Consider the following 14,235-nt stretch of genomic DNA (forward strand, 5'->3'; position numbering starts at 1 on the left):
CTGTACGTAAATACAGTGAGAGACAGTCCCTGCCACAGGGAGCTTCCAGGCTAAATAGAAAAGAGAGACAGGGAGGCACGGCAGTGCTATTATCAGTGGGGGAACTGAGGCACAGAGAGGCATGAGGTCACACTGTGTTTGTGGCAGAGCTGGGAACACAACCCGGTCCTCCGAGTAGTGCCTTGGCCACAGACCATCCTTCCTCACTAGCAGTCACTCTTGGCCTAATAAAACAAATCAGCCCCCAGCCTTTGTCCTACTACACAAGGCAAGAGACATTAGCGCTGAGTGGCTGCCCGAGGGAAGCAGACACCACCAGCCCATCCAGAGACAGCTCTCTGGCTTGCATCCTTCAGGCCATTGGGGACGATCCCTCCCACCCTGTAGAGATGGCCATTGAGGCACAGCAGCCCCGTGATTCGCTCTCCTTCCTGTTGCTCTCGGCACATGTCTCCAGGGTGCTGCACGCTCCACAGTGTGGCCTGTGCTTTCATACTGCTCCTCTCTTTGATGCACAGGAGGTCGAATCCGGAAATCCAGGCCTTCATGCAGAGGATGGGGTTTGGCCAAGACTACGCCAAACTGGAGTCTTTCTACATCCAGAGGTGAGGGCTGTGACAGGGGCCTGCAGAGAGCAGCAGCTGCAGCACAACCAGTGTGCCTTCTGTGGCTCACACATCCACCCCACCACTCTGTATTTCCTCCTGGGGAGCAGGCCCTCTTGAGAATACCCACCTCTACTCCAAAGCTGGTACCTGGGTATGGCCCCAGCACACCTTGTCCCACACAGGCTTGTGTGGAGAGTTTACCCCAAAGGGGTTCAGGGTTGGTGATGGCTCTCGATAGTGGGTGGGTGATGGACTGGGAGCCCTGGTTAGGACCTGCCTTGGGATGGGGAAGGGAGAGAACCAAGGTAAGCTCCTGGCCTAGGTAATGTTCCTGTCTAGACACAGGCCCTGACTTGAATGATGGAGGCTCTGGCTGGACTCTCCTTGGTCACTGCAGCTCAGTGATGGGGGAGCTGTCCCTGTTTATTCTGTACTGCTTCTCTCCTGGCTCCAGGCTGCTGGATATCATCTCTTCCTATGGCAAGGGCTATGTAGTGTGGCAGGAGGTGTTCGATAATGGCGTGAAGGTGAGAGCCACTCTGTTTTCCTTGCTACAGGCCCCTGGCTCTCAGCAACAGCCGATGCAGTGTGTCTCAGTGTGCCTTGGGAATGGAGGGGCCTGGCTGTGTGTTGATGGAGGGATGTCTGCTTACTGCATGGTCTCCTCCTGCCCCATCCCCTGCTGGGCTCTGCCAGGCACTGGGTTTGCTCTTGGGCCAGGGGTTGGTGGGGGGAATTCTCCACCCTCGCCCATGGGCTTTTTCCCTCCTTTGTTAGCCATGGTTCTTCCCCTGATTCCTTGTGGCCTGATCCCTTAAGAGGCAGGTCTTTGATCCTGTCCCAGGCATGCTCTCCCTTTAGGTCCATAGCTCCCTCCGCAGCAGGTGTGCTGTTCACAATCTGTGGCTATTCGGTCACAGCCTACTCTATCAGCTGCTCACTATACCCACTCCAGGCCAGTGCAGGGGGCTGGCTCACACCATGACCCTGCTGGTGGTGGGGGTGGGTGAGGAATACAACCAGGCACTGTCACTTGCTGGCATGGCATTTGAGAACTCAGAGCTGCCCTGCTGCTGCAGCCTTGCTGCTCCCTCCTCAGGGAAGGCACTCCCAGCATCTCTCTCTCCAGGCCCCTTCCGCTTCTCTTTCCCCAGCTGAAGCCAGCCACTTCTGCCTGGTACCTTGAGGGGATTGTGGGGGTCAGAGAGGGCGTCGGCTAGGGGAAGAGCAGCAGGGACTCCCCTGGGAGCGAGCTGTCTAGGTACTTACACGGCCCTCATTGCCATAGTAACTGAGCACCTCACACTCTTTTCTCACTGGGAGGCTTGCAGGGGCTGTAGTCTGGGGTACTGAGGCACAGGAAGAGCTCAGAGACTTGGCCGAGGTCACATAGGAAGTCCAGAGTCTTAGTCCAGTGCCCTGTCTGCTAGAGCATCCTTCCTAGTTTACCCTTTGGGCTGGGTGCGTGGAGTAGGAAGGATGACGGAAGTGCCCTCCGTGGGGTCAGTTTCACATGAGGGCACAGCATGCCTGTGCTACATTGCTGTCAGGTAGGGGTGTGGTTGTCTAGAAGAATCGTCTTGCTGACTCTTGCCATTACCAGTGCAGCAGTGACTTCCCATTTCTGCTGCAGGGTCCCAGGCTGAGCTAGCAGGAGAAAAGTGTGTACAGCACAGGGGTGTGTGTGGCTCTGGGGAGTGTGAACTGAGGGTCGTCCTTGGGTGGCACTGTTCCCATGTCCCTGCTGAAGGTCCCCACGTGGGTGGTGTGTGCCTTGCAGTGTTGTGTGCTGCAGATTGCCTTGGGGGCTGTTGGCCTGGCTCTTCTCGTGTGCTAGGGGAATGGGGCACGCTGACCCCTTGCATGGAGCATCATGCGTATTTCTGTCATGTGTGGCCAGGTGAAGCCAGACACCATCATCCACGTATGGCGGGAGAACGCCGGGCCGTACCAGCAGGAGGTAGCTCGAGTCACCAAGGCCGGTTACAGGGCCCTGCTCTCTGCCCCCTGGTATCTCAACCGCATCTCATATGGGCAGGACTGGCAGACGGCTTACCAGGTGGAGCCTCTGGAGTTTGAAGGTGTGTCCCTTGCACATGTGGGCTGTGTCAGCCTCCCCTGTGGGGCCTCACACACAGCTGGCTGTCGAGGGGGTGATGTAGCAGTCCTGGCTGGTCAGTCAACTAACAAGCAGGCCAGTCAAGTACTTCCTACTGCTGAACCAAGTGAGCACAAGTTCCTGTGCCCTTGGCTCCAGTGACTGGCAGCTGCCCTGCTTGTTAGGGGATGGGCACTGAACAGCCTCCCTCTGGCGTGAAACAGTCAAACTGTCCTTCAGCACGTGTAGCTGATGTTTGCCATCGGGGACCTCCAGGGCAGAAGCCTGAGTCTCTACAGCTTGAGCTGATTAGCTAAGCCCTGTAGCTGGATGCTATAACAGACTCCTCTCTGTGGGCGGGGACAGAGGGGACATGCCACCCCACATTCTGATCCTTTGTCATTCGAACAAGTGTCTCTTTTGACAGGCAGCCCTGAGCAGAAGGAGCTGGTGATTGGCGGAGAGGCCTGCATGTGGGGTGAATATGTGGATGTAACTAACCTGACGCCCAGGCTCTGGTAAGAGAACCCATCAGAGTGGTGGGGGGCTGGCTTGAGCCCTTCTCTTCTAACATGGGTGATGGTCCTTGGCCCGATTTCCCACTGCATTGTGTAAATTGCAGGGAACTCCACTCCACTGGGGCCAATAGGGTGAAATTGTGGGAAGAGGAGAATTGGGCCCCTGTGTCTCAATGGGAGTACAGCAGGTGTGGTGGTCTCCTGATCTGTCTCCCATCGCTGTAGTGGCTGGCTCACCTGTAAACCTGGATTTATGGCTGTCTGCTTGGATATAGTGAAACTCCACAGAGGGAAGCCCCACGTTGTGGTGAGTGCATCACAGCATCCATAGCGGCTCAGGTTGTAGGGGACCTGTGCCTAGCACGACAGTCTATGGGAGGAAGGCAGTGTAGTGGAGGATTCCCTGTTTTCAGAATGTAGATGTACTGGCAGATCTTAGCAGACAGCGTCCTTCCAGTTGGGCATGTTTCCACTGTAAATGCACAAGCCCCGGGTGGCAGGCAACCTTTGTAGATGAGCAGCTGTGCTTCGGTGCTTTAGAGTCCCCATCTTTTGGGTGCTGAATGGTACCAGGCTTTGGTCCTTGTGCCTTACAGTGAATCCCACCTCCATCTGACTGCCTTGTGCTGAACTGAATGGCCTGAATTATTTACAGTCTCCAGTTCCTGCTGGAGCAGAGTTAACTGGCTGTTATCATAGGCTGGGCACAAAGTGGTTCCTTGAGCTCTTGTTTTCCAATGGCTTTTTTTTTAAACACTCACTTGCTAAATTATTATAAAAATAAAAAATAATTACGTTGACTTAAAATGTTGTCCCACCAGACCAGTGGCCTTGCTCTGCTCCTGTCATTCTCATGCCAAACTGGCCTGCTCCAGGCCCCCCAGCTCAATTAGCAAAGGAGAGGTGTCAGCTAGTATTCTCTAGGCCCTGTGGAACTCATTACCTCCCCCAGGAGGGAGGCATTGTAAAACCTCTATGCGGTTATCGTGCTACCGTCCTCCTTTTGTTTCCTTTCTGCCTTCTCCCCTAGACGCTCTAAATGAATTAATATAACTGTTGATCAATGCCTGATTTAGGGACCCTTATACAGGACTTAGCCAACCTTCCTGTCTTAAAGCCTCTGTAGAAAGACTGGTTAATCTCAGCTCAGCTTTCTCCTCTTCTCCACTTATACTTTACTATGCAGGGGCAGGGGCTCATGTTTTTGCTGCAAAACTTCGTGAGCATGTAATCCTGTGTTGTCTGCTCTGCCATCCCACCCCGTTCAGTCTGTTTCAAGGTATGGCAATGATAGGCATGTTGGTGTTTGTTGGGGGAACATCTGCAAGGAACCAGCAGGTGGGGTTTCCTTAAGTACATTCAGTGTAATGGCTGTGGATTGGCATAACATCCTGTTTGCTAAGAGGCTCCTATTTCTCTTCTTTCCCACCACCCACCTTTCTAGGGTCTGTCTATGCTGCAGTCACCGGGTGTGATTGCCACATGTGCAGACATATCCAAGCTAGCTTTAATTTAGCTCAGGTACCAGTAACAGCGAAGCCATGGCAGTTCTGGGAAGATTTGTACAGCCTGTGCTGAAGTCCCATGCTCCCACAGCTTCACTAATCTGGGCCCTGAGCTAGTTAGATTAAGGCTAGTTTGAGTGTGCTGGCTTGAGCTGCAGCCACACCATTAATCCCGCAGGCAAATGGCACTCTGCTTTCCCAGTGACGTGGAAGCATGAATGGGTCAATGTTATTAATTTGCTCAGGTGCCAGTTAGATTTTAAAGCTGAAACCTGACAAACTAGATTTGCCAATTGAATAAATGTTCTAGCCAATATTGGAATGGAAAATAATTCAGAGAACCCCTTTTTATTTAGTACAGGGAGCAATAGCTTACTCATTAACACTGCCTTCTTTTCAGATTTACTTTTACCTTGGGACAGTGCTTTTCTAATCAGGACACTGAGTTGTTCTTAACCAATCAACAAGTTTATTTATTCAGCCAGAACCACATAAGTATAAAATCAATAGTCTATAGTCAAGTTTAGATGTCAGACGTTCTAGTGTGTACGGAATACAACATGTTGTTTATATCATAGAATAGTACAAATAACCAATATTTCTTATTATGCTTATAATTGTCAGTTATCAATTCTTTAGTATCTGTAGTACATTTGTCATATTTCAAGTAATTCTGCAAAGAGTTAGGATGTACTTGTTTTAAGGCAATCTTAGCAGTGTGGTCCTAGTGTTTGGTACAAAAAGGACTAGTTTAAAACATCAAAAGCAATTTCTTCAAGTTATGATTTAGTTGGGGATTGGTCCTGCTTTGAGCAGGGCGTTGGACTAGATGACCTCCTGAGGTCCCTTCCAACCCTGATATTCTATGATTCTATGATTATTTGACAGGTTTCAGAGTAACAGCGGTGTTAGTCTGTATTCGCAAAAAGAAAAGGAGTACTTGTGGCACCTTAGAGACTAACCAATTTATTTGAGCATAAGCTTTCGTGAGCTACAGCTCACTTCATTGGATGCATCTGATGAAGTGAGCTGTAGCTCACGAAAGCTTATGCTCAAATAAATTGGTTAGTCTCTAAGGTGCCACAAGTACTCCTTTTCTTTTTATGATTATTTGAGGTTCTCTTCAGCCAATTTTATATATTCAATATAGGGTTCGTTGAGGTCTCACTAGAAGGGGTGGTGACTCAACAAGGGAACTTTCAGGTTTTTATTTAAAGAACAGAAATAAATACAATCTCTGAAATGAAATCTCACCCCTCCTTTGTGCTGGGAACCCAGGAAAGGGAGAGTCTGCCCATTCCAGGGGCTGGTCAGGTGTCTGGTATTGAATCTCACTTCTGCAGTATATTTTGGAGAGAAGGTTCAGCGAACTGAGCCCCACCCCCACAGTGACCTCAGTTTTACACCTTTTCAGGGACAGGGAGTGTTGGAGGGGGCATGGCTTTTATTTCCAATTGGATACTGACCAAACAAACTCACATTTCAGCACTCAGTTTTCCTGCTGCTTCCCTCGATAGCCAGTAAATGTTTTTTTTTTTTCATCAGAAGTTTTTTATCAGAGGTTTTTGTTCTTCATTTCAAGGATTGTAGTTCTCTATTAATCCCTACTGTTAATTGGAATTTTCTCCCCTTTTAAGCAATTTCTTTCAATATTTCAAAGCTGTACCCTGTATAGGTGCTTATATCTGTCAATGGTCTTTTTCCTCCTTGTTCTTTACAATTAATATCACTTCTAGAGTGCAACAATAATTGAAAAAGAAAACCAACAAAATTCCTTATAGTTCTGCTAAATTTAGTGGATCTAGCCTATTCATTCTTTGATTATATATACAGCATTTCACATCCTTGAGGGCTTGCAATACAAGAGAAAATATTTTGAAGGAACAAGACTGGAGAGAGGGTGCATTTGATTGATAAAGCAAGCAAATGTACATCTTAAAATTTGGGGTGAAAGCTAATTGGTTGGATTTCTTGGGGTATTGGGAAGTTTGTCCTGTGGAACCTTTAGTTTTCTGGGTCTCACAATAAGCAACTATTTGAACAGTTTATTTGATTTATAGTTGCTCCCCTCTGCCCCAAAAAAGTTTCTGGCACTTAATTCACTCCTAGGATGAAACAGGCTAACGATCACTGCTGTCAGAAAGCAAGGGGTTCCTTCGGGATTTTATGGGCAAGAGAAAGGGGGTGTTCATAGCAGCCAGCTAGCATCACAAGATGCTCTATCCACATGCTGCTCATGAGAGGACCTTGTCTGAGTAACAAGAGCTTGCAGAGTTTGTGTTTCCTGTTTCTTATTTCTGGGGGTCTGAGGTTTCTTAACCCCATCTGTCTTGCACTCTGGAGGTGGATGTTGATCTCTTGTTGTCCAGAGTTCCTTTAGGAGGAGCTAACATTTGGAACAGGCGAAGGAGTTGTAGGTGCAATCCTGGTTGTCATGGAGAAGGGAATAGAATGGTTGCTTTTCTCTTTTAAGGTCTTAAGGACTAATAGTTACTAATAATATTCAAGGCATATTTGACATTCTTCTTCTCACAGCTCCCCAGCCTCCTCCATCATTGTTCCAATTTTTCCTGGCCTCGGAGAGCCTTTTGTAAATCATGTCTGTGCTGACCCCACGTATAGCAAAGTATAGCTGCCTGGGTGTTAGTAATGCCTCTCCACTCCCAGGGATTGCTACTGGAGCCCTTTGCGTTCCCTGGGAGGTTAGTCCAGCTTTTCTGCTGACATCCCTGCATTTCTGCCTCAATAGGAACAGTTTCATCTCACAGTTCAGTGCAGGAGTGTTTGGGAGCGCCTGCTCTTAGCAGCCCTCTGACTTCCAGTGTAGAGTAACACATCTTTGCATCTCATTTCCTCAAGGCCAAGAGCTGGGGCTATAGCTGAGAGGCTGTGGAGCAATAAGACTGTGAGAGGTCTGCAAGATGCATATAGACGACTGGCAAATTTCCGCTGCACACTGCTCAGGTAATTGTGACTTGCCTAGCTCCTTTCATCCAAGACCCCAGCTAGACACAGGAAATCACTCAGTCATCTCTGGGGTGGGGCAGCAGTGAGGAGTGAGTCCCTTTGGAGCTGCTAGGGAATCTAGGGAGGCAGACTGTAACTGGCTGCTGGGATTTCACCAGGGCACTGGGGTTATGCAAAGTGCCATGGCATCATTAATGCCTATGAGTGGTCAGGACCTTAGTTTGCCAACTCTGGTAGATGGCACCACACAGCAGCACAGCACCCCTAGTGCCATGCTGAAGCATTGGTTCAGTGCTGATTCAGTGGCAGAGCACTCCCTACAGAGTTGCCAGCACTGCTGCTTGTAGCATGTGGATTTTTCGTGAGGGTCTCCCTTCAGGTAGAGACCAGGCTCCACCCTGCTTAGCCTGTGAAAACTGGTCTAATCCCTCACTTTCCTGAGCCCTAAAATATCATCAGGTACCTCAAAACTTCAGTATGCAGGGGAGAGAAGAAATGAACCCTGTACTTCAGCACATCACTCTCATCAGGGCACCAAAGGGTTAAGAGTAACTCCCTCCCCTTTAAGGACTGGAAGCCTCAATGGGTTCTGTGTAGTATTCCTGTGTCTCTTCTATTCCAGGCGAGGCATCCAGGCTCAACCTCTCTTTACAGGATACTGTGATCCTGAATACAGTGGGTTCTGAACGGAGAGCTCAGCTGCCCCCACCCCTTCGACCTGCGTGCTGTGTGTGTATCTCAGACAATAGCTGCTCCCATGTGCTACAGGTCGTCCCTGTTGCTCTTGTTCTTGCAATGAGCTGATTTAGATACTTTGCCTTTTTTCTACTGTTTGAATTTTAAATCCAATAAAGAAGGAGTCCCAAAGAGAGAAGGTGCCTTTCAGTCTGTCCCAGTGCCGGGGCAGGCTGTGTGAGGCTCCTGGCCCATCCGCAGCAGGGTAGCTCCAGTCAGCTATTGCACTGGGGATGCACAGGGTTTGGTGTGTGGAAGAGCCCAGGCTGGAGCTGCCGGGTTGGCAGCTACAAACCCTCTTTACTTTGTAGTGACATATGCAGTGCCGCAGTACCAGAGTGAGAGTCGCTTCAGAGCAGATGCCCCCCGCTCCACGCCAGCAGGGAAGCCTACAGACCCTGACCTGCATGTGCTACTACACCCGACTCCTAGTGCAGCAGAACAGCTCCACTCCTGCCTACCTCCATGCCTGCCTACCTCCAGGAGCAGAGGCCTCAGCTCAGGGTTTGCTCCCTGTCCCGAACATGCCTGAGCATGATGATATTGCTGGGAGCCCGGCTGGCTTAGCTCGCGCTGTGTGCCTAACTGTATAGCTTGTGACTGGTCTGTGTCTGTCTCAGGTCTTGGGGGCACAAGGGGTTTAGCCAGGTGGGGCAGGCAGTTGTAGTCTTAGTTGGTTGGATGAAACCTTAGGCTCCGCCTAGCTTTTACCTTGACCACTGAAGGTGTTAAAACTGCAGACTACTTTCTCCATGCTAAGCTGTTACCGTGTGGTAACACCCCCCCCCCCCTTCCTAGTGTGGACACACCTTTGGCGTGTAAGATTCTCTCCGCACCAATGCACAAGCTGTTAGTGCGGACTAGCCATTCAACCCAGCCCTTGTTTGTTCTGCTGTTTCTTTTCTCTTTGTTCCTCCTAACTCTGCCTGCAACCCAGTTGTGCTTTCCTCTTCATGCCACCGTCTCTGCTCCTTACCCTGGATGCTGCCTTCTTCTCTTGCCTGTCTCAAGAGAGTGGCCCCCCCCAAAGCCTCTATGAGGCAATAACTCCAGATTCCTCCCTCAGCTTCCTTCTTGCCTTCTCCTTTTTAGGAATTGAGGGAATTGCCCAATGATATTACAATCCCCGCTGGGCCCTCACTGGCCAGTCCCCTTGTCGGGTATGCAGCCTCACACAGGAGTCAGTCAGCGTATCCAACTTCCCAGTGTTTGAGTCCCTGCAGTGAGGGTCGGCTCAGATTTACCTTCTTCTAGTCTTTATTGAATTGATTGTACACTCCTAGAGGCAGGGACCAGCTTAGCTGTTCACTAGATGATCAGTGAGTTGAGACACTTGTCTTTGACAGCTAGGATCTCCTGGTGAAAGCCCCTACCGATGCAACTGGTATCTGGTTTTGGGTTAATTTTTCTGAACTGGACAAGATGCTGCACTGTAGGAACGCTATGTGACTTTGCTTTAAATAAGCCACTGCTGTGCTGTCACTTCTCTACAACTGTTCAGACATTATGATTGTTAAATTTTCATTAAAAATATCCAGAAATGGCTGAGTTTGAATTTATTTTTCATCTCTAGTTCTAGGGTATATTCTTAAAGGGACGATTATGTCTGCAGTCCTTCCTGTCACCACTAGGGGACAGTCTTGGGAGATCTGCTGTTTACGTAGGCCAGTGGTTTTCAACCTGTTGTCTGTGGACCCCTGGGGGTCCGCAGTCTGTGTCTAAGATTTCCAAAGGGATCCACACCTTAATTTGAAATGTTTTAGGGGTTTACAAATGAAAAAGGTTAAAATCACTTCTGAGCTAAAGCCCTCAGTACTGGCCCATGTCCATGGAGGGTGCTATTAAATGAGGGAATAAGAGGGAACATTTCCAGGGGCCCTGCATTGTAATATGAAATAGTGTTGCAAATCCCAACCTTTTCCATAGCAGGGTGCCCCTTCCAGGCAGCAATCGGGGCAGTGCCATGACCTACAGGGTAAGAACAGTTAAAACAGCCTAAACACTGTATCTGATTTAAAGACTGGGGTAAATGAATTTACTGCCTACAATGTGTGTTACTAAAAAACAAAACAAAAAGGAAAACAGGAAACTGCTGTCTTCAAAGTACATTGAATTGTGCCACACAGCCTGTGCTGAATGAGGTAGACTTCCCATTGGTGCCTTTAGTTGCAAGTGGTTTAGTATGCATGATTTTTATTATAAAGATCACTGGAAAGCCGTGTTTCATAGTGGTTAGAGCACTGGACTGGAACTCGAGGCCTGGGTTCTATTCCTGGCTCTGCTGTAGACCTGCTGGGTAACCTTGGGCAAGTCACTTATCCCTCTCCATGCCTCAGTTTCCCCATCTGTAAAATGGGGATGATAAAAATGCTTTGAGGTCTATGGATGAAAAGCAGTATAGAAGAGCTAGGCAGTAGTATTTCTTTTATCCATGTACGTTTGTTAACTCTTTTAAACATCATCCAACTTATTGAGAGCAATTTTCTGGAAAATCCAGATACATTTTTATCTTAAAAGGTGTTGCCAACTCTCATGATTTCATCGTGAGACTGGCACTACTTGGTGTTTTTTCTTGAAGCCCTAGCTCCTGGAGTCCTGGGGTTATGTGAGATCTCAGCTTTCATTTTAAAAACTTCAAGCCCTCAGTGCGGAAATAAGCTTGAAAACATGATCCCTCAGGGCTCAAAACTCCACAAGGGGAATAAAAAGATCCCAACATTTCTTTTTTTAAAAAAAATCTCATGATTTTTAAAGCAATGTCATAACTTCTATAGGTGGGGCGGGCCTCCCAGGCCCTGCAGGCCTTGAGCACAGCCCAGACTCTCTGTGGGGGGTTGGGGGGAAATCAGGGACGGCCCTGCCTGGGTGGTAGCATGGGCACTTGGAGCAGCGTGGGGTGGGGTAGGAGAGGGAGACAGCACATAAAGAGCCCTGGCATAATCCTGCAAAATCCAGTTCTTGAGCTAAGACCAGAACAACCTGGGGCCAGCTGCGCCCTGCTTTGGAGGCCAAACACCGCCTGGCCTGGTGACCCAGCTCTGGGTGACTCTGCTGAGGATCATGCCTGGCTTCCCCTTTGTGGCAGCAATTCCTGAGTGTAACCCCACCCTGTTATCCCTCAGCCAGGCTTCCTGGCGCAGTCACAGGGCTGGGGGAGGCAGAGGCCTGTGGACAATGATCACATTTGGAGTGGCTAGTTATACTTCACGCAGTGTGGCTGAGGTGCCAACAGGGGGCAGTACTGCTCTGGGGATGAGCGCCCTTCTCCCTTTCTGCGAGGGGCAGCCCACATGGAGGGGAGGGATTCTCATCCCTTCCTATTTTTAAAAGTGACTATAGCTTTTCCCATGCAGCGTAAATTGTTACCATGTGGCGTGGGCGCCTTTGTTCCGCATGAAGCCGGTGAGAGCAGGCGGAGGCTGACTGGCACGGGTTGCCGCTCGCACTACGCCCGATCTCGGCTTCAGAGCTTGGGTAATGGGGAGACTGGGGCCCTACCCCCCCAGCCACAGAAGTGCAGAGCCCTGGGGCTGCTGGTTGTGCTGTCAGGCCTGGTCGCCTGCACTCTGAGCAGAGATCCCCCTACCCCACACACACACTTCCCACAGGCTGGCTTTCCAGTCGGTTTGCAGTGAATGTGAGGCTGCCTTAGGGAGCCTTCTCTACCCTACAGCATGGACACAGCATGAGAAGCAGCAGGGCGAGCATCTTTTGTGCTCTGGTAGCAAAGGGCCTTGCTTGTTGTCTGGCACGGAAGAGAGGGATTCAGCCTCCCATTATATGTCCTTCCTGCTCTGACTGCTCCTGCCTCACGCCTTTCCTCCCCCACCCACAGCGGGGTGTCTCCCTCCTCTCGGCCTCTTTCACCCTTACTTCTTGCCTCTCTGCCCTTCCCCTCACTGCCTCTTTTATCCCGTGTGTCAGCCGCTCTGGGACTGTTGGTAAAATGTCTTACACTGCTGTCTAAGGGCCAGCCCCTCACCACAGCTCAGCAGCCACTAAGGGGGTCCTTAGCCCAGCAGGGAGCTGCCAAACCAGAGCTGAGTTGGGAGCGGGGCTAGATGGACACAGGACCGGACCAGCCCCACCCAGATAGCAGCGGGGTCACTTTCCCCTGGAGCACCCATCAGTGTACCACCTCGCCGATATGGGGTGATGGGCACAGTAGGAGAACCTTGAGTAGACTAGGCTTCCCTCGCTCCCTTTGATCCTCGGTCTCTCTGCTGCACCTGCCCATATGGGGCCAGCTGTAAAGTGGAGTCAAACCCCCACCCATTGGCCACCAAGTGACCATCTGCTGGGATTGACTTGTGATGGGTGTCAGTCTGGGCTGGATCTGCCCTGCCAGCCTGGAGGCAAAGGTGCTGTCCCGTTCCCTGTTCCTAGAACCATTGGGCTACCTTGCTCTCTCTCTTGCACTCTGCAGCTTGAGGGCGGTCTGCTGCCTGTCTGGGCAGGGCTGCAGTGGCCACGGGATGCGATGGAGGTGCCAGCGGGACAGAGCAGCCCGATCCACATCAGGGATTTGTTGTGAAAATCAGGCTGCGCTAACCCAAAGGCCAGGATCAGCTTGGTTTACCCAAGCTTAGGTAAGACTCGGAGATTGCCAGTGGTGGCCTTGGAGTGACTGACTCACCACCTGTGGGCTGCTTTGTCAGAAGTGCTGAGCCCCAGCATCTCCCGTTGACTTCAGCTGCAGCCTTGGGTGCTTCAGGGGGAACTCCCATGTGTTGCCAATGGGAGCTGGGTGTCCTGCTCAGCTGAACTATGGCCCTGCGCACATAGGGCTGGGGGCGGGGGGTGATTGACCTAGCATCGCCACAGCTTCGGACTGCCTGTGAGATGGGGCCCCAGGTTCAGCTGCAGAACTGAGCAGACGTTGATGTCCCACAAGCTGTCCCCACTCAGTCCTGGCCTTGTGGAAAGCTGCCCAATGACGCTAAGGCAAGGAGACAGCTCAGGAGGGTGATGGCTTACTCCTGAGTCCCACGTGGGAAGTTGAGAGACAAGGCCCAAATTCATTCTTGGTGTAACACCACTGAGATCAATGGATGGGGCTCGGTGTATCCCCCCCATCCAGCACACAAGGCCGCCCCACCTCTGGAGAGCGATACCAGGGAAGCCACCCCTGTGAAGCAAGTTTGGGCTCTGGCCAGTGCTCCCTGCGGCGGGAAGCATGCTAAGCTCACCCCAGACTTCAGTCCAGGCTCTACCCACTGGGGTTTGGTGTTCCCAGACCCTTATGAAGAGGGGAGGGGATGGAAGTAAGGGGTCACAGCTTGGAGGGGGCTGGGGAGAAGCAGATGGAGTTAGTCATTGCTGCAGCGTCTGGTGTGGGGGAGGCAAAGCACAGCCAATGATACCACCTGTCTGCTGGCACGGACGGCGTCAGCAGTGTGCTGAGCCCCTCCCAGCACTGGCACTCCACAGCAGCGACTGACAGCCCGGCACGGTGACAGTTCAGTGGGAGTGAAAATGCTCTTTCTCTTTGGAGAGGAAAAAAAGCCCAGGGAGCAAATAATAATCCAGAGCCGGTAATAACACAACTCCCGGTGTTCTGGCCTCGGAGTGGAGCTGCCTCTGCCTTGAAGGCCGCATTCGCCCCATGCCACTAGTGCCATTAGGAGCCACCTTAGACTCTCTCTTGGCGGCTGGCAAGCAGGACTCAGCTCCACCGCAGATGTGTCAGTGCCCTGAGAGCGCTAGACACGGAGATGCTCACACCAAACCCCTGCATCCGCCATGCCCCATCACACGCACAGCCATGCGCCCAGAGGCACGCTTGCCCAGCTGTCCTGCCACAG

The 14,235-nt window shown here is 51.0% G+C and overlaps 1 protein-coding gene across 10 annotated transcripts in view; it reads left to right on the plus strand.

The window, feature by feature from the left end:
• The window catches only part of HEXA (hexosaminidase subunit alpha), a 30,563-nt gene extending 20,589 nt beyond the window's left edge, over positions 1 to 9,974 (plus strand). For 5 of the 10 annotated variants that reach the window (XM_073363120.2, XM_073363123.2, XM_073363125.2 and 2 more), the window contains 6 exons: positions 519 to 605; positions 1,063 to 1,135; positions 2,509 to 2,689; positions 3,134 to 3,224; positions 7,589 to 7,693; positions 8,319 to 9,974. In XM_073363120.2, coding sequence (XP_073219221.1) covers positions 519 to 605; positions 1,063 to 1,135; positions 2,509 to 2,689; positions 3,134 to 3,224; positions 7,589 to 7,693; positions 8,319 to 8,382 — 601 coding nt within the window. In that variant the 3' untranslated portion in view covers positions 8,383 to 9,974. Of the gene's footprint in view, positions 1 to 518; positions 606 to 1,010; positions 1,136 to 2,508; positions 2,690 to 3,133; positions 3,225 to 3,328; positions 3,532 to 7,588; positions 7,694 to 8,318 lie in introns of those variants that run through there. The other 5 variants (XM_073363121.2, XR_012161212.1, XM_073363124.2 and 2 more) reach the window with 5 other exon arrangements.
• The last annotated feature ends 4,261 nt before the right edge of the window (positions 9,975 to 14,235 follow it).

This window comes from Lepidochelys kempii, chromosome 10 (genome assembly GCF_965140285.1).
Source record: "Lepidochelys kempii isolate rLepKem1 chromosome 10, rLepKem1.hap1, whole genome shotgun sequence".
NCBI classification, from domain to species: domain Eukaryota; kingdom Metazoa; phylum Chordata; order Testudines; family Cheloniidae; genus Lepidochelys; species Lepidochelys kempii.